We start from the raw sequence: 25,320 nt of genomic DNA on the forward strand, positions 1-25,320 counted from the left end.
AAGAGGATAAACATTAGAAATAGCAATTAGTAGGTAGAAATGTTGCCAGGAAGAGCTATACAAAAGCATAGAAAGGCAACCAAGGGAGTTAATGATGGGGGTGTGGCAGGGGTTGCATGTTGATGGGTAATTGGATCCTGGCCAGCTCTTACCTTCTTCCTTCACCTTCCCACTCCGCAATTTCTCAGGCTTCTCTAGAGAGCACAACCCACCTAGAGACAGCCTGTGCTGCCACAGGAGGGCACCAGGCCAGGAATGGCAGGCCTAGGGCAGTGGGGCTCTGGGCTGGGAACCATAAATAACCACTTTAATGAAAACCAGCTTTGGCCAAAAGCCTTGTCATTTCTTAAGAGGTTCTGTGCTTCTTCTAATGACCTAGTTACTTGAGAAAGGCCTAGCCTAACATATATAACAACAATAATAGTTGCCCTATAGTGAGTACTTACTATGGGCCAGGGCCTGTGCTAAACACTCACTAATTCATTTAATCCTCACACAGCCCTACAGGAGCAAGTACTATTATTTCCCCCACGTTACAGAGCAGGCATCAGGCTGAGAGAGGCTAAGTCATTTGCTCAAGATCATATAGCTGGTTGGAGCTGGAATTTGAAGCCTGAAGCATCTAGTTCCAGGGCCTGAGCTCTTTAATTCCTATATTTAATGAATGTCTGTCGAAGGAATAAACAGATGAATGAATAGACAAATGTATTCATTTCACTTCACTTTAACAAACATTTATTGAGTGCTCTGTGTCAGCTCCTGTGCTAGGCATTGAGGATTTATAAGTTTAGTGCGTGCGTGCGCGCGCACACACACACACACACGCACACACACACACACACACATCCTGCATGGCCCTTGCCCTCCAGGGGTTCACAAAAGCATTCTCTATTGTGGCTTGATTTCTTCTGGAGAGAAGTAATTTGAATGTCTTGAACAGCAGTTTTTAATGATGCTATTAAATTTAACCTAAAGCGGGGGTTTTGCACCGGTGAGCAAAGTGTTTCAAATGAGAATGTGCCTTTGATTAATCATCGATTCAGCCAGAGAATAGTTACTACCAGAATGGAGCTGCAACTCCTATTATATTAGCTAACTCTTCTTCCATCTATCATGTCTCTATCTTGTCGAACCCTCCCACGATACAAAAGTTTTCTGTACCCTAATGGACAATTATCCCATCCATCATTCCTGCTGGTCTTGTTGATTGCTGGTAGTCTGCTTGCCCACGGAGGAGACTTACAAATAGTCATGACCAATGACGCACTGGAAAACTGCTCATTTTTAGACATTTTAAATCTATGTAGAATGAATTATTTTTCAGGCTGTACTTAAGCTGCATTTGCTTTGTTGGTTATGTAAGAGGAGATATGAATTCCTTACCTATGCGTGAGACATGGCGTCTGAATATTTTTAAATTCCTCTGGGCAGCAGCCCTATACATATTTGTTAAAATGATGAAAGAATAAAGTAAACATACCTAGAGTAATTCCAGAGGAGCAGGCTTCATACCTGGAGCTCGGGTGGGTGGCCATCATGTCAGGGTAGTCACCGTCTTCCTTTTCCTTTCTAAGTACTTTGAGGAGAATCCCAAGTTGATTAGGGTCAAGGTGAGGACTCATGGTGCTGAAAATAGGGATTGAGTGGACAATGAGAGATGCCTGTTGAATTCCCTGGGACTATTGCTATGAGATTTGAGGGCAGAAATGCCCCCCTCTCCCATGTCCTACCCTAAGCCTGGTAACACATTTAACTTTTTGTTACAGTAACTACCATGCCTAGTAAAACTGGAGTCACTGGTTGCCCAGGGCAAAAACCCAAGAGTTGTAGTTCACTCATCTTTATTTCTCACCTCTACATTCAGCCAGTCACTAAGCCCTGCCAAGTATATTTCCTAAGCATTCCTTGCATGTCACCTCTTTTCTCCATTCCTACTGCCAGGGCTTTAGTTCAGGACTCCTCCCACCTCCAGACATCTCTTGCCTTGATTCCTACAATACCTTCTGGTTTTCTCACCTTCTCTCCTTTCTCCTCTGTGACCATTCTCCCCAAAGTGGCCTGAGTGATCTTTCAAACATGCAAATCAAATAATTTCGCACCTCCATCCCCTCCACTTAACACTTGTAAATAGCCTCACAACACCTGAGACTTGAGGCTCTCAAAATGTGGGTCCTGGGGCCAGCAACACCAGCATCTCTGGCAACTTGTTAAAGTTAGAGTACGTACTCATTAGAGTACCTACTGAATCAGAAACTCTGAGAGTGCTCACCTGACTCTGTGTTTAACAGCCCTACAGGTGATTCTGATGAGCACTCAAATTTGAGAACTGGCCCCCTAGAGCCATGGTTCTCAATCCTGGCTGCACATTCAAATAAATGGAGGGAGCTTTTAAAAGTTCTAATGCCTCTCCTGCAGAGTAATTAAATCAGTTTCTAGGGGTGGGATCCAGTCATAAGTATTGTTTTTAAAGTTCCCCAGGTGCTTCTAATATACAGTCAAGGCTGAGAACTACTGCTCTATAGGATGAAGTCCAAACTCCTTAGCTTGGCATTTAAGGTCTATCTCTTTGGTCATAACCACCCCCAACCCTATGCTCTTGCTTGTTCATTCTAGAATTGAATCACAGGGAGTCATTTACAATTCTCTTAGAGCCACACATGGTCTCTTACCTCTGTGCATTTGCACACATCATTCCCACTGCTGTGCCCATCCCTTCCTCCCTCCCTTCACCCAGCTAACACCATCTCATCTACAACACATAGCTCAGAAGACACCTCTAAGGAACAGTTTTCCCCGCCTGTCCAGTCTGGGTTAGATGCCCCTCCTCTGTACTCCCACAGCGTCCACAACATAGCACTGGATACATTCTCTTGTTCTTCTCTGGTTAGTTGTCTGCTTTCTCTACCAGTCTGAGAGCTAGGATCCCCACCTGGCACACAGTAGATGTTCCATGATTCTGTACATCCTGTTCCCTCTTTTTGGAGTGACTTTCTGTGCCTTGTCTGTGGCCTTCAGGATGCAGCTCAGATATCACTTCTTGGGAATCTCAGAATTCTCTGTCTGGACCCTTTCTCTAGGCTCCCGCAACAATCTAAATGTAATCTGATCCTAGCCCTTAGCACACAGGGCTATCAGGCTGCCATAGTCTGTTTACTTATCTGCCTCCCTCACTGAACTGTAAGTAACTTGAGGTTAGGGACAGAGCCTTGTGCATTCCTGTATCCCAGCTCCTAGCACAAAGACTCACACATTATAGGTGCTCAGTAGCCATAACCATCTGCAGAATGAATAACTGAATCAATGATGACCTTTTCCTCTTCTCCATATCATCAGCCACTATTTCTGTCCAGGCCCCCGTTGCTTTATTGCAATAGCCTTCTGACTATTTCCCATCTCTCCTTTCTCTGATGCCATCTGAACACTCCCCCCCTCTCCAAGATGTGGCTTTCTAAAACCACAGTCACCCTATCCCTCCCCTGCTGAAACACTTTCAGTCATTCCTCATTGTCTGCAGGGCAAATATCAAAGTGGAATTCCAGATCCTTCCTTCCCAAGAGTGGTCTGCCTTCCCAACCATACCTCCCCCCATTCCCCTATGGAATACCAGCCACATCATCTGAGGGTCCTGGTGCAAAACAAAAATGTGGAACCCCGTGTTAAAAAATAATCAAGGATTTCAAGATAGCAGCAAAGGAGAGCATTAAACCAAGCATAGGGCTCTTCTGACTTCAGGGTCCGATGCGACGGCACAGGTCTGCCCCTACGTGTATCCAGCGCACTGGCCAAATGCACTTGCTCCTCCTTCAACTGCTCTGTAGGTTCACTTTCTCCACGGCTTTTGTCAGGCTGTTCCATCTCTTCTACCCCACTAGCCAATTCAAAGCTTGTCTTCCCTGTAGATCCACCCTGTTCTTCAAGAATTGCTCAATTCTCATCTCCTACTGTTCCAGACCACAGTAGTTTCTACCACACAGCCTGATATTAATAATTATTTTTATATGTGTGTAGTCTTGCCTCTCTACTGAATTTTAAGCTTCTTGAGGGCAAGGACTCTATTTTGTTCATCTTTTTTTTTTTATAGACTTAGCATAGTACTTTGTAATCATCTCACTTGTTGAATGACTCAGGGAAGAAATAATACAACTCCAGTCACTGAGTTTGCCAAAAAACAGTAGACACTGCAAACCTGATTTGAATCCCTCATTATTAGCTATGCAACATTGAAGGAGTCACCTCACTTCTCTTTGCCATCTATAAAACGATGATACTTAGAGAAAAAGTGTTTTTTTTTTTTTTTTTTTTTTTTTTTACATTGGCTTGCTCTGTTGCCCAGGCTGGAGTACAGTGGCATGCAATCTCGGCTCACTGCAACCTCCGCCTCCTGGGTTCAAGTGATTCTCCTGCCTCAGCCTCCCAAGTAGCTGGGATTACGGGCCCATGCCACCATGCCCTGCTAATTTTGTATTTTTAGTAGAGATGGGGTTTCACCATGTTGGCCAGGCTGGTCTTGAACTCCTGACCTCAAGTGTTCCACCTGCCTCGGCCTCCCAAAGTGCTGGGATTACAGGCGTTGAGCCACCATGCCTGGCTAGAAAAAGTAATTTTTTGTTAGTATCTTGTTCTTTGGCAATGTTTTCAAAATCTTTTGTTTTTTAATACATGTAAAACTTATTTTATATTTTATATCACCTAATTGCAATACCTGAGGTCTTTGAAGACCTGATTCTGTTTTCATTGTTTCTGGCTTCATCGTGTTCTTTGTAATTTTGGATTATGAGTTCATGTTCAACCTGACTTTATCCTTGGTAATCCTATGAAAACTGGGTGGTGGGCATGTTCTTCCAGGGAGGATTTGTGTTTGGTTCTTCCAAGTGCATCAGGGCACTATTAATCCAGGAGTTCTTCCAGTGAATTGTTTAGTCCCAAAGGCAAGGGCCATGTCTTCTTTGGCTATATGATCCCAGGGCTTAACTCAGGGACTTGTAGATGCTCAACATATATTTGCTAATTGAGTGGATGAATGAATGTGGTACTTTACCAGCTTCTTTTGGAAGCCCAATAAGAATTGTGACCTCTGGTATTAACAAAGAACAGTAGGCACATCAGGAAAATAATAATTACTAACATTTATTGAGCAATGATTATGTGTCAGGTATCATTCTAAGTGCTTTGTGTGTATTAACTCATTTAATTCTCACTAGGATGCTGTGAGGTAGGTTACTATTATTATCTTCACATTACAGAGGAGGCACCAGACTCAGACAGGCTGAATAACTTGGCCAAGGTCACATAGCTAGTGAATGGCGGAACACAGATATGAACCCAGGCACCCTAGAGACACATCTACTTACCACCTTGTATTGGAGAAGAGGTCAACAGTAGTGACAGAAGCAATAGAGTGGAAATTTTCAGTACTGCCAAAACTATGAGAGCCATATAGTCCACACCAGGCATGAAAAGGAAGCTGGCATGGTCTTGTGTTGTCAGTTGTCAGTTAACCCTTGTATATAGGGTTTTCATTTCCCAACTAGAGAAGGAGGAGTTTGAAAGCAGGAACCATGAATTACAGCTCTTTGAAATGCTCAACATAGATTTGCTGAGTGAATAAATGACTGTTTTGAAATTAAACACAGGAGTGCTTTGAATAAATTACTTTGCATCTTGTATGTCAAACTGAAATTGGTGAGACATCTTTCACCTTGTGTTAAAAACTAAAAATCCCTAGATGTGGTCATAACATGGCTGGTTATAATGACACCTTGCATTTGTACTTGTGTATGATACTCAGGACTCCCTGAGAAAAGGAATGAAGAAACTTGGATTTTGCCTTCATAGGCCCTGAGGCTGTCAGGAACCAAGGGCCACTGTGTTTGTAATCCATTCCTTTGGCTGCTCTCCAAATCTAGGAAGACCTGGAGGAAAGGGGGGCTTTATTTTCTATCTTTGCCAAGATCAGGAAATAATTTGTGAACTCTCAGTAAACATTCTGGGGGCCTTCCCTCTAACACTGCTTTGGTGGAATAATATCTCCAGTTTTCACCAATCTTGGTTCAATATTTACCTGGGGGTTTGCAGTGATCATGGGGACAGGGCTCCAACATGAAGTGAAGGTTCATGAGAAGGAAAATGAGGGGAAGGCTGTGTGTGTGTGTGTGTGTGTGTGTGTGTGTGCTGGCTGAGGGATGAAGGTGGGAGGAATACCAGGATTCTGAAGCAATGAGAGTGGGATTGGGAGAGAGAGCTCATGTTGAAGAAGAAATAACTCACCAGTTCACATGGGCTCCTTTTCAAGGGTTTTTCTTTATATAAACAATTTGCCTGGTTCCAATTAGAAGCCCACATTAGGCAGTTCGCTCCAATTTGGCAGTTAATTCTTAATTTGGCTTTCCTTATGGGTGGGAGGGAGGGCTGACAGTTAAAAGGTTGATGGGAAAAACCTTGGTATCCTGGTGTGAAGACAGACCCTGGGATCAGAAGGTTGCCCTGATGACTTTGCCAATGTGTTCATTGCCCCCGTCCTGCTGGGGCGCATACAGCAGGCCATTCTTTCTCATACGCCCTTGACAGACCAGGACTCACTGCTAGAAAACCCCTGGGGAAGTCATTGCTGAAGACTCTAATGTGGGGCACATTAGGTTTGAGGAGCAGGGGAAACATTCAGGCAGCTGGCAAGGTCTGGGCTACCAGGAGAGATTTGGGAGTTAGAAGCATATTAGGTGAGAGTTGACACTGTCCAAAGGGAGTATATAGAAAGAAAAGCAGAGGAAAGGGCTCATGGAGTCATTACAGCCTGTGAGGTGGGAACAGGGTTTGGGAGTACTAAGGGTTTGGGGAGGGTTTATGTGTTTATTCACCCATTCATTTATTCAACATTTCTTGAGCTTTATGGCAGATGCTGAGTTGAAGAGGAAGCTGGGGATTTAAGAGGGAGAAGAGTTAAGAGGGGATCCCTGGGTGGATCCAGATGAAGGAGGAGGGAGGGGCTAAGTGCCTAGGCTCGCTCTTGCCAGGAGAGCACATCTGTTAACACAAAGCTGCATCTGTATCTCAGCCAGCTCTCTTCCATTTCATCTCCTCCTCTCTACCCACACTTGCAAGACGGGGAGCCACATGGCGGCTTCCTACTCCCTTGTACCACTCCACCCCCTGCCGGGTTCTTTCTAGGCATTTAGCTGTGGCATCAGCAGCACCCCTTCTGAGAGATCAGGCAATCCCCAAGGGTGAGTGGTGGTGGTAGTGGTGGGGAGGGTTGATAGCTTTGAGAGAAGAGCTGGAGAAGGCGCTGTCTGGCTGTAATTAGCCCCAGCTGCTGTTGCGAGGCAGCGTTGGGGGCCGTCAGGAGTGTAAATGCATGTGTATGAACCTGTGAGCGTGGCACCTCATTGCTATCACTCTATTTTTCACTGTATTGTGTGCTGGCTGCAGCCTCGCTGCTCTGAAACCCCTCCTGTCCCTGAGGATCCCGAAAGACAGAGTGTTCCACAGGCAGCACCAGCTTGAATCACTAATGCTATTAAGCAGGAGGACAACAAATATAGGCCCCCATATGTCCTGGATATGCAAGTCCCTGCTCTCTCTTTCCCCACCCCTGCTTTCTGAATGTTTCCAAGTGAGTGAAGTCCCAGCACTTGAAATTAGCAACACCTCACTTCTGCACAGCCTTTTGGCAAAGAGCTTTCACAGCTGCCATGTCATGCATCCTCAGACGCTTCTAGGAGAAGCATTTTATAGGTGAGGATCCTGTGGTTCAGGGAGGTGGAGAGATTTGCACAGGCTAACCCAGACAGTCAGTGGCAGACTTGTGTCCAGGAAGCAAGTCCTCGACCTCCTGGCCTGGTGGCCCATCCCCAGCAGAGCACTGCCAAGAGGGCTGCTCCCGGGTGGCTCCAGCTGCTGCTGTCTGTGAGCTCGTGAGAACCTGTCAGCTGTGGCTCCAAGACCTGCCTCAGTGATTGCTGAAAACGCTGAGAGTGCTGAAAACCAGGACCCTCAAGCCGAGCCTGACGTCAAATAGTTTATTGAGTACCTGCTATGTGCCCACCACTGTGCTGGTGCTTATGGGAGACAAAACAGGGGTAGTGCATAGCCCGTATCCTCAAAGAAGTGATAACTTGAATGGGGAAACAACTCTTAGATACCAAGTCCAAAGGCAATTCCAAGGACTTTTCTCTCTTCCACTAAGCAGTCTGTTGTCAGTGACAATGACACAGGAACCCCTTCTTAATTCATCTGTCTTATCGCAGGCCTGGGGTAGGAGGGGATGGGAGGATGACTAGGAAGGGTAATGAGGAAGGGCAGGGAGATGGGGGAAGAAAGGGAAAAACTGGAGCTCCTAATAAACACCAGGCACATTGTGAAGTTTATATGTTATACATAGGTCATTTGTATTATGCTTATCATACATGTACATGAATATATACACCCAAACACATACACAAACACATACACAATCACTTCCCAGGGATTGACTCATCTATTTGGCTCACTCTCAATCATGAAAAGAGCTTAGGACAGTGACACTTAGAAAGCCCTGAATGAGTGTTAACTAGCCTTTCTTCTTATCATGATCATCTTCATTGTCATTATCGGCATATTATATAAATTATCTCATTTATTTCTTCTAACTACAGGACTTAGCAACTATTATTTTTATTTCCAGTTTACAAATGAGGAAACCAGTACCTTATTTTATCCAAGCTTGTGGGTACTGAGAATATAAAGAGGAATTCAATATGGTTCTAGGCAAACTTTGGGGTCTTCCCTATCTAGTGGGAGGGACCGAGGCACACATAAGCCCTCATGGTCCAATAGGTGCTGTGGTAGAGGAACGTATCTGGGGAAGTTGAGGAAGGCTCCACGAATGAAGGAGGCTTGAGCAGCATCTTGAGGGATGGCAGGTTATGTCAGGAGGAACAGTGGAGGCAGGGGAAGACATTCCAGGTAAAGTGAGCAGTATTTGTGTGACAGGGCCTAGTGCATGTTTCAAAGGGCAGGACAATTGTAGGTGGGTGCACCACTGGCAGCAGCAGGAGGGGAGTGGACGAGTATTTGGGGTCAGCTATTCAGAGCCCTATTGGCCAAGCTGAAGGTTTTGTTCTGTGAGCAAGAGGGAGCCACTGGAGCTTTTTATTAAGGCAGATTCGGGACAGACTAGGAAGACAGTCCTTACCAGAGTGTTGAAAGATTGGAGGGAAGAGAGGCCAGCTGCATGCGGACCAATTGGGAGACCATCTCCAGGGTCTGGGCAAGAAGTGGAACAGGCTCTGAACCACGACCGTGGCAGTGAGAGCCGAGAGGAGGGGATGACTCAGGGCACATGTCAATAGGTAGAAACCTCAGGGCTGGCTCTCATGGGGTCAAGGAGAGGGAAAAGGTGACAAGGACCCTGAGGTTCCAGCTTGGGTCCGTGGTGATACTGTCAACTGAGGCAGGGAACACAAGACTGTTAGTAGAGAGGGAGAGTGAGGGGAGACAGGTGACAAGGTCTATTTGGACTTGCTGGGTTTGGAGTGCTGGATAGCGGACATGTCCAGCAAGAAACTGGGAATCTTGGCTTTGAGCCCAGCTGAGACATGGGGGCTGGAAAGCCACCACAGTCAAGGGATATTAGTTGACCTCAGGGGACTGGATGGGGTTTCTCCTCTCCCATTTTACTCATCCAGGGCAAGGGCTAGGGACAGAGCCAGGTGAATACCAGTATTTAATGAGGGAGGTGGTGGGGGACACCAGCCCGGAGTGAGAAGACTCTCTTCTTTGGACCTTCCCAGAAACATCATCCCTTTCCCCTCATGATCATGGTCCTTGTTCCAGGGCTGCACTCAGGCCAGTGACAGAAGGAAGGGAGGGACAGAGGGAGAAAGGGAGGAAAGAAGGGAAGGAAGGAGGGAGGGGGGAGGAGGAAGGAGGGAGGGAGGGGGGAAGAAGGAGGGAGTGAGGGAGGAAGGAAAGGGAGGAAGGAGGGAAGGAGGGAGGGAGGAGCTCTGTGCACAGAACTCATGCCCGCACAGGGGCCATGAAGCAAGGACAGGACAGTCACTTCAGCTCTGGAGTTCTTTAGTGTGGGACTATCTTCTAACAAAACCTAATAAATTAACAGCTGTGGGTTTGGGGCAGCAAGGACAAAGACCACAACTCTACAGTGACCCCTGGAGCACTCAGTGCCACTGACTGCGTCTCCACTGCTGCAGAGCTGGGAGCACATTCATGACAGCATTTTTCAAGCTCCTGTCTGTGCAAACCACAGCTGGTCTCCTAGGAGTCCTAACACTTTAATTAGACCTAGCAGGTCCCAGAACAAAATCCCATAATCCCCAAATCTATAGCAACAAGTTAGGCATGAGAGTTTTAGTTACATTCTGGATGTAAGAGAACCCTAACTGCCACTTTCTTTCTGAGTCTCCAAATGACCTTTGACCAATCTCTTTACCAGAAATATTTATCCAGAATGGCCTTGGTCTCTGACACCTTGAGGACTTCTACTGATTTCTCTGTTAAATCCCTGGAACCACACCAATAATAGTTCTGAACATTTTACACTCATCATCTCATTTATTCCTCACAAATATTATAAACCCTGTTTATATATATGTGTAATATTTATAGTAACAAGAATAGCAGATATTTTGCTGAGGGGAGGCATGGTTCTACACAGGTTACATGAAGTAATTCATAATTCCACATGAACAGCACTATGAGGTATTATTACTGTCTCCATTTCACAGGCAAAGAGCAAATCACAGAAAGAATGAGTAAGTTGTTCAAGGTCACACAGCCTATAAGAGGCAAAGCCTGCCAGTGTGGCTCCACTGTGCTATTAACAAGTAATGTCTTCTATAGCCCCAACTAGCTCAAAATGGTTCTAAATGAAGAATCGCTGTGCGTTTTGCACCTCAGACTGCTAGCATCGCTGATTTAGGTCTGGAGTCTAGATAAGTGAAACTACTCAGGGTCTTTGTGAAGTATCTTTAGAGCTGCTGCTTGGACAAGACTGGGTCAGGACTTCGAAGGCATTTCCATGTGCTCCTGGAGAGTCAGGATGTAGGCTGGGATTCATTATGCGACCCAGCTGTGTGACTTTCCTCCCCACCCCTTAACCCCATTCACCAAGATAGAATGCACTGTTTCTTAAGGTGTGGCTTAAGGAGAGCTCTTTAAACATGCAGATTCTAGGGCTGAAGCACAAACCCACTCTGTATCTTTGTAGAGATAACTGCTGGAATATGCATTTTAGTAAACTCTCAGGCTGAATTACTTTGAGAATCATCAGAGTCTACTTTGACAGGATATAGGCTTGTCTTCTGATTCTAGAAGTACCATAAGCCTAACTAGGGGTGCTTCCCACTCCTCTTTCTTGCTGAGCAGAGAAGCAAGGGGGACTGGAATGCAGAGAACATGCTGAGGGCATGCCTGCACAGAAAGCTGAGCTCCTTGTCACCACATACCTTGAAAGAGTGGACTCTGTATCCCCAGGAGAGGATGGGGAGGGACAGAGAGAGAAAGCTATGGAAAGCCTCTGGAAGCCTTAGTACCCTGGGGCCCAGACAAGGGAGTCCCCTGAGGGAGGTAGAGAGTGGGGCTGTTGGAGGAGGAGAGCAGCTATGGGCCAGCAGCCTCAGGAGCTGAGAGTCACAGTGGGAGTGACTGTGGCTTCAGAGTGATGCCATAGCTGCAGTGAGCTGTACAGGAACCAGAGACCCAAAGTTTTCTGTAGGGCTCCTTTTGCTTTGTTAGTGCTTCAGGAGTTGGATCCTTCTGGACCCTGATCTCCCAGAAGTGATTCCATTTCGCCTCCAGGAGGTGGGTAGCAAAGCTCAGTCTGTGGCTGGGGAAAGCCAAGGAAGTGATTTCACGAATCTTTAGCAGTGAATCCACCTATTTAGTTAGCAGGGGATGGAGCAGATCAGAACTAGCGAGAGGAAAGGCTTAGGAATGCTCTCTAGTGGGACTGAGAAGAAAAGGTGAGAGGGTGACATTAACTGGAGGAGATGGTGAGCCCCTGACCCCTGCAGTTGTGAGACTTGCACTGAGTGGGATGATCTCCTGCTATAACCTATCCTCAGGCAATGAAGCATAAGCAGAGAGCCAGGAGTGTTAATCATTGCTGATTTTTATTAAGCATTTCCTTTGTACTGGACACTGTACTGGGCTGTACATGCATCATCACATTCAGTCTTCACAACATTATATGATAGCTCCTATTACTGTGCCCATTTTACAGATGAGGTTTAGATAGGTTATACCACTTGCCCAAGGCCACACAACTAGTAAGTAGCAGAGCCAGAATTTGCACCCAAGTGGTTTTAATCCAAACTGTGTCCACTAGGCCTTAGGAAGGAGCCCACATAGAGCTTTGGGGATGCTGCATTCTTGACCTGTGGCTGTAGGTGGGCAACCCCTCTTCATACCTTATAGCTCTTGGTAAATGAAGTGAATCACTGTATCTACCATGAATCTCCTTGGGAATGAGTTCAATGCGGGTATCAGAGGAAGCAAAGGGTGGGAAGGGGGTCTCAAAAGTCTAAATCTTAGTGTGGTCCCCTCCTTTGACCTACCCTCTCTGGGCTGAAGAAATGCCAGGATTGAGGGGGCAGCAGATTGTTAGATCTGTTTGTTCCATCTACTGAGGCCTCATAACATTTTTGGAGCCCTTGTTCAGTGACTCAGGTAATTCAGCCTGAGGGTACCTTTGCAGGGAGTTCCCCTATCTCTTATCCTGTGTTAGTACATGAGATTATTCCTCCTTCTTGTACCCCAGTTATATTAAGTGGGTCTTATTCCCCAAATCCGTAGTCTCTGCCCCAATAAGTTGCCTGTACCCCATTTTAGCAAGAATAGAATCTTCCCTTTCTGCCAACAGAGCTTCTTGGCACTTTGGCCTTGCCTGGGTCCTGCTTGCAGACTCCTGTTCTGAGGCTCATGTGTGTACCTAGAATGATTTCATGTTCCTCCTCTCTCTTTGTCCCTCTATCAGAACCTGCTTTCACGATGGGAGATTTAAGAGGCTGATCCTCCCAAGAGGTTGGCATTTTAACTGATGCCAAAGCCCTGAGTCAAAAGAATTATATACTTAAAAATTTTCAAGCCCTTGGGAGCGGATGGAGAGATTGGAAAGGCCAATGGAACATTCTTAATGCTCCTGGAATGCCACAAGGTGGACATAAAATTCAGGCTTCTGCCAAGACAGGACTTGGATTATTTTTGTTATAATCAGAATCCGTAATCTGCCCCCACCCCAGCACTCAGGGCTTTGATCAAAAGTCTTCCAGACAATGAACCTCTATGATCCAAGTATCATTTTCTCAGAGCTCCTTAGAAGGAGGAGAGCTAAGAAACTTCATGAATTACCAAGGACCAAGCAAACAGGCGGTAGTGAAGTCAGAAACAAATTCCTCCCGAGACTAGCTTTGTCCTATAGCCTGAAAACAAATCCGGTCTCCACCAGACATAAGGTGGAATTCCTGTCTTGATTTTTTTTTTAGCACTGATATTAACATTTTTCTTCTCAAATCCTCTTCAGAACCAGCCCTTTTAGAACACAAATTAGAAGCTGTTTATTTTGTCAATCAGAGAAACTGAAGGCAGCCAGCCTTGGCCAAAGGAACATCTTATCCTTTGCCTTTGCTAAGGACAATGTTCCTTCTATTGTGCTCTGTGGAAATAAAAGGGCAAAATATGCTTGCCTTCTTTTATTCTTATTCATGGCTGAGGGTCATATGAAAGTTCAGAGAAGAGCACAGTTTTTAGAATGGGTCGTGGCAGGTTTTCCAGATGGCTTCCTAGCCAAGATATTTCTCCCGCTCACCTCCAAACAAGTTATGTACCCCTAAGAATGATTTGGTCTCAGTGTTAGGGGAAGAGGGTAGGTAGCAGGGCCTGGCTTTGTCATCCTGGGCTATTTTGAGGGGACTTCAGCAGTCCCCGACAGAAGGACAAGAGGGGCTGATTCTCCCTTTGTGAGCAGCCATTGGAGCTGCTTCAGGGACTGACAAGCCGGCCAGAGACAATGTCCTCTCTCAGGAAAGCAGTAAAAACATCAGAAATGCTCCTTTCCTGGGGAGCCCTTAGTTATTTTGGCCTCTCTTTCCATTAAAATAGGAAAGCATTGAAAGGGACCATTCGTGGGATAGCGTGGAGCCTCCCCATTGTGGCAGCATTTCTAACTGCGTTGAGAATTAACCATATTGCTCTTCCTTTTTACCATGGAGGAGTTTCTAGATTTTTATTTATACCCTACCGCTTACAACATCTTTCACTGTTTCAGCAAATTGCAGCATAAAAGATGGAGAAGCCAGCAGGGGCTGTGCCCACAATAATAGCTGTGGTTGCATTTAAGACATTCAAATGCCAAGGGTGCACTTCTCCCATTAAGTCCAACATAAGAAATCAGGTGTGCACAACATTGATGAACAGAAGACCCCAAAGGACAGGTGGAGTTTCTGGTATGCTGTGGTGGGGGCGGTGGGGTGGTGAGCTTGGGAAAGAACGAACAGGCATTTTCATTTTCCAAACTAAGAAGCAGTTTCGGGTGAAGGGGAGCCGTGGGGATGTCAGAAATTCTTCTAACGCCATGGACCTGCCCACACCTGAGTCAGATAAAGATGACCTTCCCTAGGCCCTGCTTTCCTCTCCCCCTCCCCAAAAGACAGCATGAGCATGAGTAAGCCGGGTACTTACAGGTGCAGAAGAATTTGGAACAGGAAAATGGAGCTTACAGGCTCCCGAATGCCTGCCGAGTCAGTTGCATCAGATTAGGAAGTGATGATCCTAAGAATAAGATGTTTGGAAAATCTTGTCCCCCGAAAGCCCCCTGCTTTGTCTTCTCAGCCCACATCCAAACTCAGACCACCCCCAGGATGTCTCTCATCCTGCCAGACTGCCTGGTGCCTCCGTGCCCCTTACCGTGAGGGTGCTGGCAGCCACACTGCTTCTTTGAGCCTGTGGCCCGGCAAGGTAGTCAGGCTCATGGGATTAGGTTGGCAGGAGCGACTGTCCTCTAAACGATTAGCCCAGAGAAAGAGAGAGAGAGAGAGAGCAAGCAAACCCAAAAACGGGTCCAGGGTAGAGAGCTCCAGGTCCTTAGCATGTTCCTGGCGTATTCCAAAAGTGGCATCCACAGCAGAGAAAGTGTCCCAAAATAGCTCAGGCTGCCAATGCCTTGCTGAAACCTGAGAAAGAATTGCTGAATTTAAAGATCTGGGTCGCTGTGGGTGTGTGATCAAAGTGCAGATTTGTTGGTAGGAGGAACTCAAGCCATGAGCTTAGGAGTGACATGAGGTCACTTGGGTCACGGCCTGCCTTCTTGTTTCCAACTTGCTGAAGTTGGTGGCAGTGTCAGAGAGCTCCTCTGTGGTGAGGCAGGGGTTTGGAAAGAGGTCCTAAGGATGCTGTTTTCATGCCCAGGTCTCTGATGCGCTAACAATATGAAATAGCAGTGCCCTGTTTTCTGCATTTCAAACAAAGGAACTGATACTATGCAAAGGTTTCTTTAGGTTATTGCTCCATGTCTGATGAAATTCCCTTTTCAGTAGATTTTTCATTTCTTTTGGCCTTTGGCATAAGTAAATGTCAGCTTCTTAAAAATCAACAGAGAAGAGCAAACAGTAGGGTCTCTGTGATTTTCTTGGGATTTGAGAAATCTTCCCTCCCTAGCTTCTAACTGGATCATGTCTGTACATTGCTGCCTGTGGTCCTGGAAAGGACGAGGTCCACCCAGACATGCTGTCTCATTTTTATATTTGCTGAGATCTTGGGACACTCTCCTTTCATCAGGTATGTCAAAAACCTTAGGATTGTCTGCAGAGAGTGTGGTTCAGTATGTGGAAAGGTCAGCATATGTCATTCTTGGACTGGCCCTGGGGTTTAAGAAGAAAAAGCCCAGAATTTGGTTTCCAATTCCAGCTCTGCCTGTCTTTTGCTGTATGAATTTGGGCAAGTCACTTCTCTTCTCTGGACCTCAGTTTCCTCTTCTGTAAACTGAAGACAATAATCTTCATTCTAATTCTAACCCAAATGGTGTAAAGAGTAACTCAAAGAGTTGAAAGAATGCTATAAAGGGCAGGGTTTGGCACTCTCAGTAAGTGGTGACATTTTTCAGTTCTTCAGAGGTCCCTGATTGGTAGCCACTACCTGCATCCACATGCCTATGGTGAGCCCAAGACATCCCACAGTACTAGGCACTATGAGCTTCATGTCTAGGAGTCTAAATAGTTTCCACTTTCAGTTGTGGGACTTTTGGCAAGTAGCTCAATGCTTAGTAGCTCAGTTTTCCCATCTGTCAAGTGGGTATACAAACTAATAATAATACAGGTCCGCAATCCCTTATCTGAAACTGTTGGAGCTAGACATGTTTTACAGTTAAAAATATTTGGATTTTAGAAAAGCAATGTGGTAGATATAACATATATATCACACCTTAATGAGATCCAAGATAATACCCAGTGATCAAACTCACTAATATTTCTAAATGGGATAAATGAATAGCCTCATGTCAATTCAGGCCCAGTTTTGCCACCAAATGAGCTTGCCACAGAATTTCAGTTTTCAGAAGCTTTGGGATATCAGAGAGGCACATAGGAAATTGTGGACAATGAAGGAAGTTAATACTTATTTCGTGCATGTAATGTACCAGGCATTGTTCTAAGTATGCATTAACTCATTTAAGTGGCCCAATAAGCCTGTGAGGTAAGCAGTATTATTATTATCATCCCCATTTCATAGATGAGAAAACTGAGATTCAGAAGTTAAATCACTTGCCCAGGGTCCCAAAGCCAGTTAGGAGCAATGCTGGGATTCCAACCCACACAGTTCAGCTCTTATCCACCTTCTCTGCCTAACCCATGGGGTTAAATTGAGGCTTTAAATGCCTACAGGGGCTGAGCAGGTCGCTGAAAAAGTAAAGGTGGCCTTATGGGTACTGAGGCAAACTGGTGAGCACGTGCCTCACCTACAGGGAGCAGGTTGTTGAGCTCTGGCTGATTGTTGCTATATTGGAATTTGGATCGAAGTTTTTCTCTCTCTCTCTGTGTGTGTGTGTGTGTGTGTGTGTGTTTCAGAAAAGCCAGAAATCCAGCTTTCTATCTGAAATTTCCTGACTTTTAAATGTTGGCAATTAATTTTAAAAAATGTTTAAAACGTTGTACGGGTCAAATAAACTCTGTCTGCAGTCTGAATTTAGCCCGTGGCTGCCAGTTTGCAAGCTCTGCAATGAGTAAATAGATGTGAAAGTGCTTTGGAAACTTAAAAACGTGCTCTAGAAACAGAAGAGTCTAATTTTAGGGTTATATCTTGTTTTTTCCTTGACTGTGGTCTAGTTTTTTAAAAACTTGTATTCCCGACCTGATGGAGATGAAAAGTCAGAATTAAATAGAGACTTCAGTGAACTTGAGTACTTCATTCCTTTGGCAGGCTGGATAAATGAGAAGCCTAGGTGTACTGGATGGACTAAGCCTCAGAATTCTTGCCACACCCACAAGCCCCTTCTAAGGAGTTTCCATCCACAGACCCTAGCTGAGGGAAGTAGCAGTTTCTTATGAATAGGTGACTATTCTTGGTACCACGTGACCCTGCTTCCCCCAGCAATAGCCACTTGAGCCAGGAGAGGGCATCTGATCCATGAGCAGTCACTCTATAGGCTGGCAAACAGCCTATGAAGGAACCTGGGATGAGAACTTTGCCCAGCAAGTACAGTTACTGAATTTGGACCAATGAGAGTTTCTCTCTTGGGGAGTTTGAATACCAGACCTAGAAAGAGTGAGCAATTGGCAACAGGGGCAGAAGCTGAACACAGAGAAGGCAGGCAGCAGGGACCCCGGATAAGCAGGACCAGGAGAGATTACTGAACTTCAACTATGTGCCAGATTCTTTACACGTTGTTTTGTTTAAAACATTCAAAGAACATGCGAGGTAGGTACTGTTATTATGCCTGTTTTACAGATGAGGAAACTGAGGTGAAATAACTTGAAGTATTGGGGTTCAAGCCCAGGCCTGTTTGAAGTTAAAATGAGAGTGTAGGAACCTCAAAGCCAGTGGTTCTGAAACTCTAGTGTTTCAGAATCACTTGGGTTAAATGCAGGTTCCTTGGCGTCACCCCAGACCTATATTGAATCTGACTCTTTGTGGGTAGAGTCTCCCTCCCCCTACAAATCTGTGTTTTAGCAGTTTTCCCAGGGAGCACTTGATGCAGGGTTTCCCCACCACACTTTTATTTTGAGAAATGCAGTTTCAGAGGGTATGGCAAGTACTGTGTACTGTGCTACCTTTACCTACACAACCAAGGTCAATGTCAACAGATGTGGTCAAATTCCAATTTAAAGTCTTTTGGAAATGGGGCCAATTACGTAAAGAAGAGGGCATTAGTTTGTTCTCTTCTCTCATCAAGGAAGTCTACATTATTACCAGTTATTTGGGAGAACAGAAGATTGAGATGAATGCTTAGTAGTTGTAAACACGATCGGATCTGCACTTCAGGGTGGGTGCAAAGCTAGCATATGTTCACTAAGCATTTTCCATGAGGTGCGTAAACTGTAGAAACTCAGTGCTCTGGCAACAAAGAACATGAGAGAAAATTACCAAATGCAGATAGACATATTGTAAACCGTGGAGCTTAAAATGTAAACCTACTTGCTAGGCTGATCATAGAGGTTCTTCTCAGCCCCAGAGAATTTGTGTAAGAATCTTGTCCATGCCTTTATTTACACCATTGATTAAAAATGCTAATCAGGAGAGGATCAAGGCTATGGACCTCCTTCTAGGTTGTTGCAGAACTCCCACTCTGGCAATGGTATTCAGCTGGTTTTGATTTTTTCTGCTTTAAGAACTATCCCTGGGAAGACTAGTGGTCTGAAGTTTGCTTGGAGAGTCTCAAGCCGGAAACTGATTTGTGGTCCAAATGCTTAATGGCATCAGACACTTATTCCTACAAGAGAGGCATGTGGTCCAAGGGGTGGCACAGGTCAAATGTGATGGCCAAGTCCCGCCTCAGCAGGGCTTGAATCCGCACTTGGCAACTTTTATTTCTCTCTGTCCATTCCTGTGGATACTTTATCTGTGTTAATGTCCTCATTTAGGCTAAGGTCAAACTCTGTTCTTCTCTCTTCTGGCCAGAAAGACTTCCTGTTTTACAGGTATATGATCTTATCTGTGTTGATACTTTAACTCTGAGTGATTCCCTAAAGCAGGTCCTTGGACAAGTGCCCATCCTCCAGGAAAATTGCAGCAGTCCACCGTGCAATGAGAAAGCCTGAGGACTAGGTAGTAAATGTTTCGCAGAGAAGAGAAATCTATTTCATGTATTATTCTTTATTCTGAGGTTATTTCCTTCTCTTTTGGTGTTGAAAGGAAGCCCCTTCTTTTTAGAAAATGATGATTTGTGGTTGTTCTGTTTCTTAATGATTTTACTTGGGAAAATAAAAATCTGGAAGTTCAATATCAGTCCCTGAAATTTTGGGTTGCATTAGCTGCAAGTCTGGGAACCTGGTCTAATTTTGAGTGTTCTGCTAGCACCTCTAGGTACCTCCTATTGCCACTTGTGTTCTAAGTGCTTATAAATTACCTGCTTCGCAATCTGCAGCAGAATCTCTCCGAGGATTGACATCAAGCTTACAGCTTTGGAGTTTACGGTATACTGGTCTGTAGTTTCCTTATTTAAGAAAATTGGGACACTGCCCATTTGCAGTCCTCTGGTATCCCTCCTGTTCTCTCTGATTCCACATATCCTTCAGACCGGCACCTAATGCAAGGCAGTTCCGTTTGCTCTTCTTATAATGTTCTTTTCCCTATAGAGTTGGACATGCATATACATGTTGTTTGGGGAATTTGCAGCACATCCAATGAAAGCATAATTCCCAACTAACAGTCAAATCCTTTTCTTTGGAGCTACCCAGAACACACCTACCCTCTCTTCCATATGACAGCCCTTCAGAGACTTGAAGACAGTGTGTGACTCTCCTGTGAGTTAAGAGCACTGGCTGAGTCAGACAGACCCGAGTGACAAGCCCAGCTTCGCTCCCTCTCAGCGGTGAGAGCCAAGGTAAGTTACTTCATTTTAATTTCTCTCTAGTTCAGTTCTTTAGCTGATTTAGAAAATGGGAGTAAAAAAGCCACTTTGTTTGTTTATCGTTCAATAAATAAGATGAGGTATGTAAAGTGTTTAACATAGTGCCTGGCATAGTAAGCACTCAGTAAATGCTAGCTATTTCCCCCTCTTTATTTATAAAGAGCCGGTGCGCATTTTAAGTGTCAGGGCTGTGGGGGAGGAAGGAAGTGGGGAGGGCTTCTACTTCCCTGAATGATCAAGGAAGGAAGAAGATCCTAAAGTAGACCAGGTATTTCTTTAGCCTTAGGTTGTCTGTTTTCAGTTATCTGGATGCCTATTTGCTAGGGCTTGGGGAAAGAATATTGTTGAGAATCTAGGGAAAGGCTTATTTTCAACAGCTGGAAAGCTATTTGTTGACATATTGAACCGTCTCTTGTTTATTCTTATTTCCCTGAGCAGCTAGCCATGCAATCCCCTAAACTCAATTACCTTTTGTGAGGCGGCAGGAGCATGACACCTCCTAGCCGTATTGATCAGTGCAGACTGGGTGGGACGTGAGGGACCTGAGAGATGCTAAGCGGCAAATTCTGGGCTTTTCCTTCCTTAGAAGGCCTCTCTTCTCTGTGTTCCTAGAGACTCTGGCTTTAATAGAACGGAAGTCTATGCCTCACATGGGCTGAGCATGCAAGAACCGTCTCTCAGTAGCCTCCTTAGAAGCAGGCTGATGAAAATAGTCACAATGGGTCAGAACTTGGAACCCTGGGGTGACCAGTGCTAGCATGGTTTTCTAACTGCAGCTCTTTGCACACACTGGGTTTTGCAAGCAATTGAATGATATGAACTCTGAATGCCATTGCAGCTAGAGAAAGTTTGGAAGAAGACACACCCAACTGTGAACAGACAGAGGAATGGGACTTGCGGGGAATGGGGGGTGGGGCATTTTCAGGAGTTTAGCTTTGTCTGTATGGAGGATTTCAAGTCTTTATCCTAAGAATATACTCCTAGATTACTTATGGAATTACTAAACATAAATAAAAGTTAGAGAAAGAAGAAATTATTTTTAAAAACAAACCAAAAATAAAACACAAAATAAAGTGGTACAACCATTAAGCTTGTCGGGGTAGAAAGATTGCTTGGGTGGGGGGGTGGATGTCCGGGATCCCTAGAGAGAGCTTGCAAGGAGAGGAGTGAAAAGGGCTTGAGAAAGAACCCTAGGGAAACATATCTTTAAAAAAAATAAAATTAACTTTTATTAGTTTTTTTCTTTTCGTATTATGGGTCCATTATAGACCAATGAGAAAATACAGATAATGAAAATGAAAATTAAAAATCCCCTCTAATCCCATCATTCAACTGTGGTCACTGTTGGCGTTTTGGTATATATCCTTCCAGGTTTTTTTCTATGCAGAAATCTACATATTTATCTTTATGATAATCAGATCCTCATGTACACATTAGAATATATTTTCAATGGCTACAATAGTGGCTGCTACAATTGCACCATGATTCGTTTAATCATTAAACAAGTTGTGTTCTAACATTAGACACTTAGGTTATTTCCAAAATTGTTGCATTAGAACATAAACAACAGTGCCCTGTAGCTGTGTGACATTGGGAAAGCTAGTTAACCTCTCTGTTCCTCTGTTCTCATCTGGAAAATGAAGGTGCTAATAGAACCTACCTCGTAGTATGTTGTGAGTGTCAAATGAGATCATATAGGTAAAGCACTTAGCACAGGGCCTGGCACAGTAAACGTTAGCTTTAATTGTTAGGTGTGTTAATAATAATAATAGTAGTTGTTGTGAGGCCATTGTTAACAGAATGGCTATTCTGTGACTTTTTTTTTTTTTTTTTTTTTTTTTTTGCTTTGAAGGGAGAGGAGAGCGACTGGAATTTTTCTTTTGAGTAGTATGCTATAGTGAGCTCTGGAGTCACACAGAGCTGTGTGCCTTTGGTCATGTCAATTCATCTCATGGAGGCTCAGTTTCCTTACCTGTATACTGAGAATTTAAAGGACCTAGCTCACAGGGTAATTGTCAAGATCAAATGAGATAATGCTGGTGAAGCCCTCAGCCCCATTCTTGGCATATGGGAAGAGTTCAAGCAATATCAGTTGTTGTTGTTATTATTACTACAAGGATTCAGCCATTTGTAGTAAGAAAGTTTCCTTGCTTTGTGGTGTGGGGATGTAGGGGAGATGGCAGTGAGAAGAGTACTCCGAGTTTCTAATCACTTGTCTGATTACAAAGAGATAAAAATATTTTGGAAACAGAATGGCCAGGGCTGAAATCTGGGATTTAAAAAAAATTATTATTATTATTTTATGTGACCGTGGTCACATAGACTTCTCCAAGCCCATTTCCTCATGTATAAAATGGGAATGATCTCAGTGCCTTACAGGTGTTGCTGGGAGGTCGGAATTATATAGTGCATATGTAGTGCTTAGCCCAAGTGCTCAGTTGTTGTTGGTCGTTAATTATGAGGTTTATAACGACCTGAATGCCTCCCTTGTCAAACTCTACATCCCTATACCTAGGCTACTTTAACTTCACCTGGAGGCTTTGCCCTATCCAAGGCTCAGGGACCAATTCTCCCCTTAGACTGAGGGTTTCTCCCCTTAGACTGAGTGCACCAGTTCAGGAAAACTGGAGTACTCTGGTAAACCTTTCTGCTAGCTCTACTCTGACCTTGTGCCCCAGTTCTAGAAAGCAGGCTGTAGCCATGTTTGTATGAACAAGCCCTCAGCTGGTATGCTCAAGGCTGGTGTGCTTTTCTTGCTAGCTGTCTGAAATCCATGGAGCCTTTCTGTTGAATCCTAGCCCTATGGCAGGGATACCGGTCGCTGGATTTTTCTCCGTGTCTCTGACCCTGGGGTAAATTGTCTTTGTTATGATCACCATTACAGGGCTCTATTAAGGTGTTTGCTTGCCAGCCCCCACTGTCCATCCTCCCAAACCCTCTTTCCCTGCACCTGAACCTCTTTGAACGTTTCTCATGCTGCTCCACTCAATCTCCAGCCTCAGTTTCTTTCCCTCGAGCCCTCTGCCTGTGCTTCCATGTCATATCAGTTGCAGTGCCTGGGTCCCAGGACTCCTGTGTCTGCTCAACTGCAGAGGGCACGTATCTTGTTTCCTGAGCCAGGACCCTTTTCATCTCATCTTTTTAATTGTGTCAATCTCCTCTTTTCTTTGGGCAGAGTGGGGTGGGGCATAGGCTGGTGGGACTGTTGGGGGCGACAGGGAAGAGGGGTGGAGTTGCATAGGCCAAGTGCTAAAGCGGAGCTTCTGGAGGACTGTCAAGTGAAAGGCGGCCAGAGGCAAATGTCAGAGCCTATATAGAGGCAGGAATCTGGGACCAGAGAGACAGAGCAAGCAGTAGCAAGTCAGGAGCAGTGGGGCGGGTGGGCGGGCAGGCTGGCTGGCAGGCAGGGGGGCGTGGCAGGGGATAGCAAAGGGAGATTGCAGAGAACAGCTGTTGGTACTGTGTCTTACTTTAATGAACTGGCTGGGCACGAGGTATAAGTTAATTGGCCAGAGTGAAAGAGCTAGGGGCGCAAAGGATACTCTCTCCCTCTTCTCCGTCACTGGCAAGGTAAGATCTTTCTGGGTTTTGCCTGGTGGGAAACTGTGGCATGTTCAGATATTTTTCTGAAGATGGGAGGTGGAGGTCTATGGCTGCTTTTTTGACTCATCTTTCCCATTGCACCAATTATTACAATTATTACAATAACCAGGGTGTCAGCAGGAGGCCAGCATTTCTTTTATGACAACCCATCTTGGGGTTATCCAGGCTGGAGACAGAGGCAGGGGTCTCGGTAGTGTGACTGAGTAAGGGGGAGAGGTGGATCTTTATAGCACCTTGGTGAAGAGTAGGGGGCTCTGGAACTGGATGGACCCAGGAATCTATGTGACCGCAGGCAAACTATTAAGCTTCTCTGGGTCTGAATTTTCTCATTTGTAAGATAAAGGAAGAGTACAACCGAAATCTCTTAGTGTTGCTATGGGAACCACATGAGATGATACATGTAAAGTGCCTAGCAGAGTGTTTGCCAGTCAGTGCATGCTAAAGAAATGTTCACTGTTAGCATTTCTGTTGCAGGTTTTCTCATTATTATGGAATCACAATTCCATGAGGTTGATGACTTTTGTGACATTGTCCCAAAGTAGCAAGTTTTCTGCTTTTGGCATGGGCAGGCTGTGGGGACATGTCAACATTGTGTAATATTTGCACTGGCTTCCAAGCCGTGTGTCCAAAAGCCCCTTCTGGGCTGCTTATTGGAGCAGGCTGGAGGGGTGAGGCTCTGGATTGCCCACCCCCATGTCATCAGAGAAACTTGAAACTTGGACATGCCAGACACTGGGCTTTAAGTGACCCATGATCTGGGATGTCAGAGAAATAATTGAATGCAAGCTCAGGGATGCCAAACACTAGGCAACCCCCAGGAGGGGGTCAGAGTCAATGCTATACAGTTTGTTACTGTTGCAGTGACCCTATTTTAGCCTTGACCCTGGCTAATCTGAGAAAGCTGGTAAAATGGGGATAATAATATCTATTGCCCAGGAGATTGTAAGACCCAAATGGGATAATGCTTACAAAGGCCCTCACGTTATAGGAAGTTGTGACAGTTGTCTAAAGTACAGTGCCTGGCACATACTACGTGAAGCAATAAATAAATAGTAGTAATGGGGTGGTGGTTGCTGTTATTAATAAGAATAATGAAAATAATAAGCAGAATTTTCAGTTCATGGAATGTTGCTGTCAGTCATTGATCAGATAAATGTCTCCCTTTTCCTGAGAACATTCAGGGCCATCAGAGTAGTAAAATGAGGATTAAACCACTGGCAGAATTCAATGAGCCCCAGGAACTAATAATTATCCTGGGGCAAAGGACTTTCCCATTCAGGCCTGCCAGTACCTTGGCTGGTTTGTGAGTACTGCCGTGGGATAGAATACAGGCCAGGAATCCGCATTTCTCACATTTGGCCAGAAGGTGGTGCTGCTGCTTTATTTGAGTCAGGACTGCCCAGGCTCCTGGCTGCGGAGGCTGCTGGCGTTTATAGCATTTACAAACTGAGAGGCTGGGTTGGTTTGTAAAGGATAGAGGCAGAAGGGATATTTGCTCCAGCTCCAAAGTTGTTCATTGCTTCACAGCTTCTTTAATCTGATAGCCTCACCTTCAATGCCATATACCTGACAACGCATAAAAACAGGTTTCCACCATGAACAATTTGTCTGTTTCCAAATCTTCTTGATACTGGCTTTTGACCTCTAAACTTGTTTCTTGTTTA

The 25,320-nt window shown here is 45.0% G+C and overlaps 2 protein-coding genes across 5 annotated transcripts in view; one reads left to right on the forward strand and one right to left on the reverse strand.

The window, feature by feature from the left end:
- GNG5B (G protein subunit gamma 5B) overlaps positions 1-15,124 on the reverse strand; it is a 115,091-nt gene extending 99,967 nt beyond the window's left edge. The window contains exons 1-2 of one of the 2 annotated variants that reach the window (XR_008622905.2): positions 14,674-14,891; positions 1,481-1,626 (exon numbers count right to left, since the gene is read on the reverse strand). Coding sequence is in view for 1 of the 2 variants with exons in the window: in XM_055106890.3 (XP_054962865.1) it covers positions 1,481-1,626; positions 14,899-14,963 (211 nt within the window). In the remaining variant the exon portion in view is untranslated. The other variant, XM_055106890.3, reaches the window with a different exon arrangement.
- Positions 1-25,320, forward strand: part of RTL9 (retrotransposon Gag like 9) — a 97,104-nt gene that overhangs the window by 66,013 nt on the left and 5,771 nt on the right. For 2 of the 3 annotated variants that reach the window (XM_057301207.1, XM_055106888.2), the window contains one exon: positions 19,911-20,026. The gene's annotated coding sequence lies outside the window, so the exon portion shown is untranslated. Of the gene's footprint in view, positions 1-19,880; positions 20,027-25,320 lie in introns of all 3 variants that reach the window. The other variant, XM_055106889.2, reaches the window with a different exon arrangement.

The sequence above is a fragment of the Pan paniscus genome, chromosome X, assembly GCF_029289425.2.
Source record: "Pan paniscus chromosome X, NHGRI_mPanPan1-v2.0_pri, whole genome shotgun sequence".
NCBI lineage: Eukaryota > Metazoa > Chordata > Mammalia > Primates > Hominidae > Pan > Pan paniscus.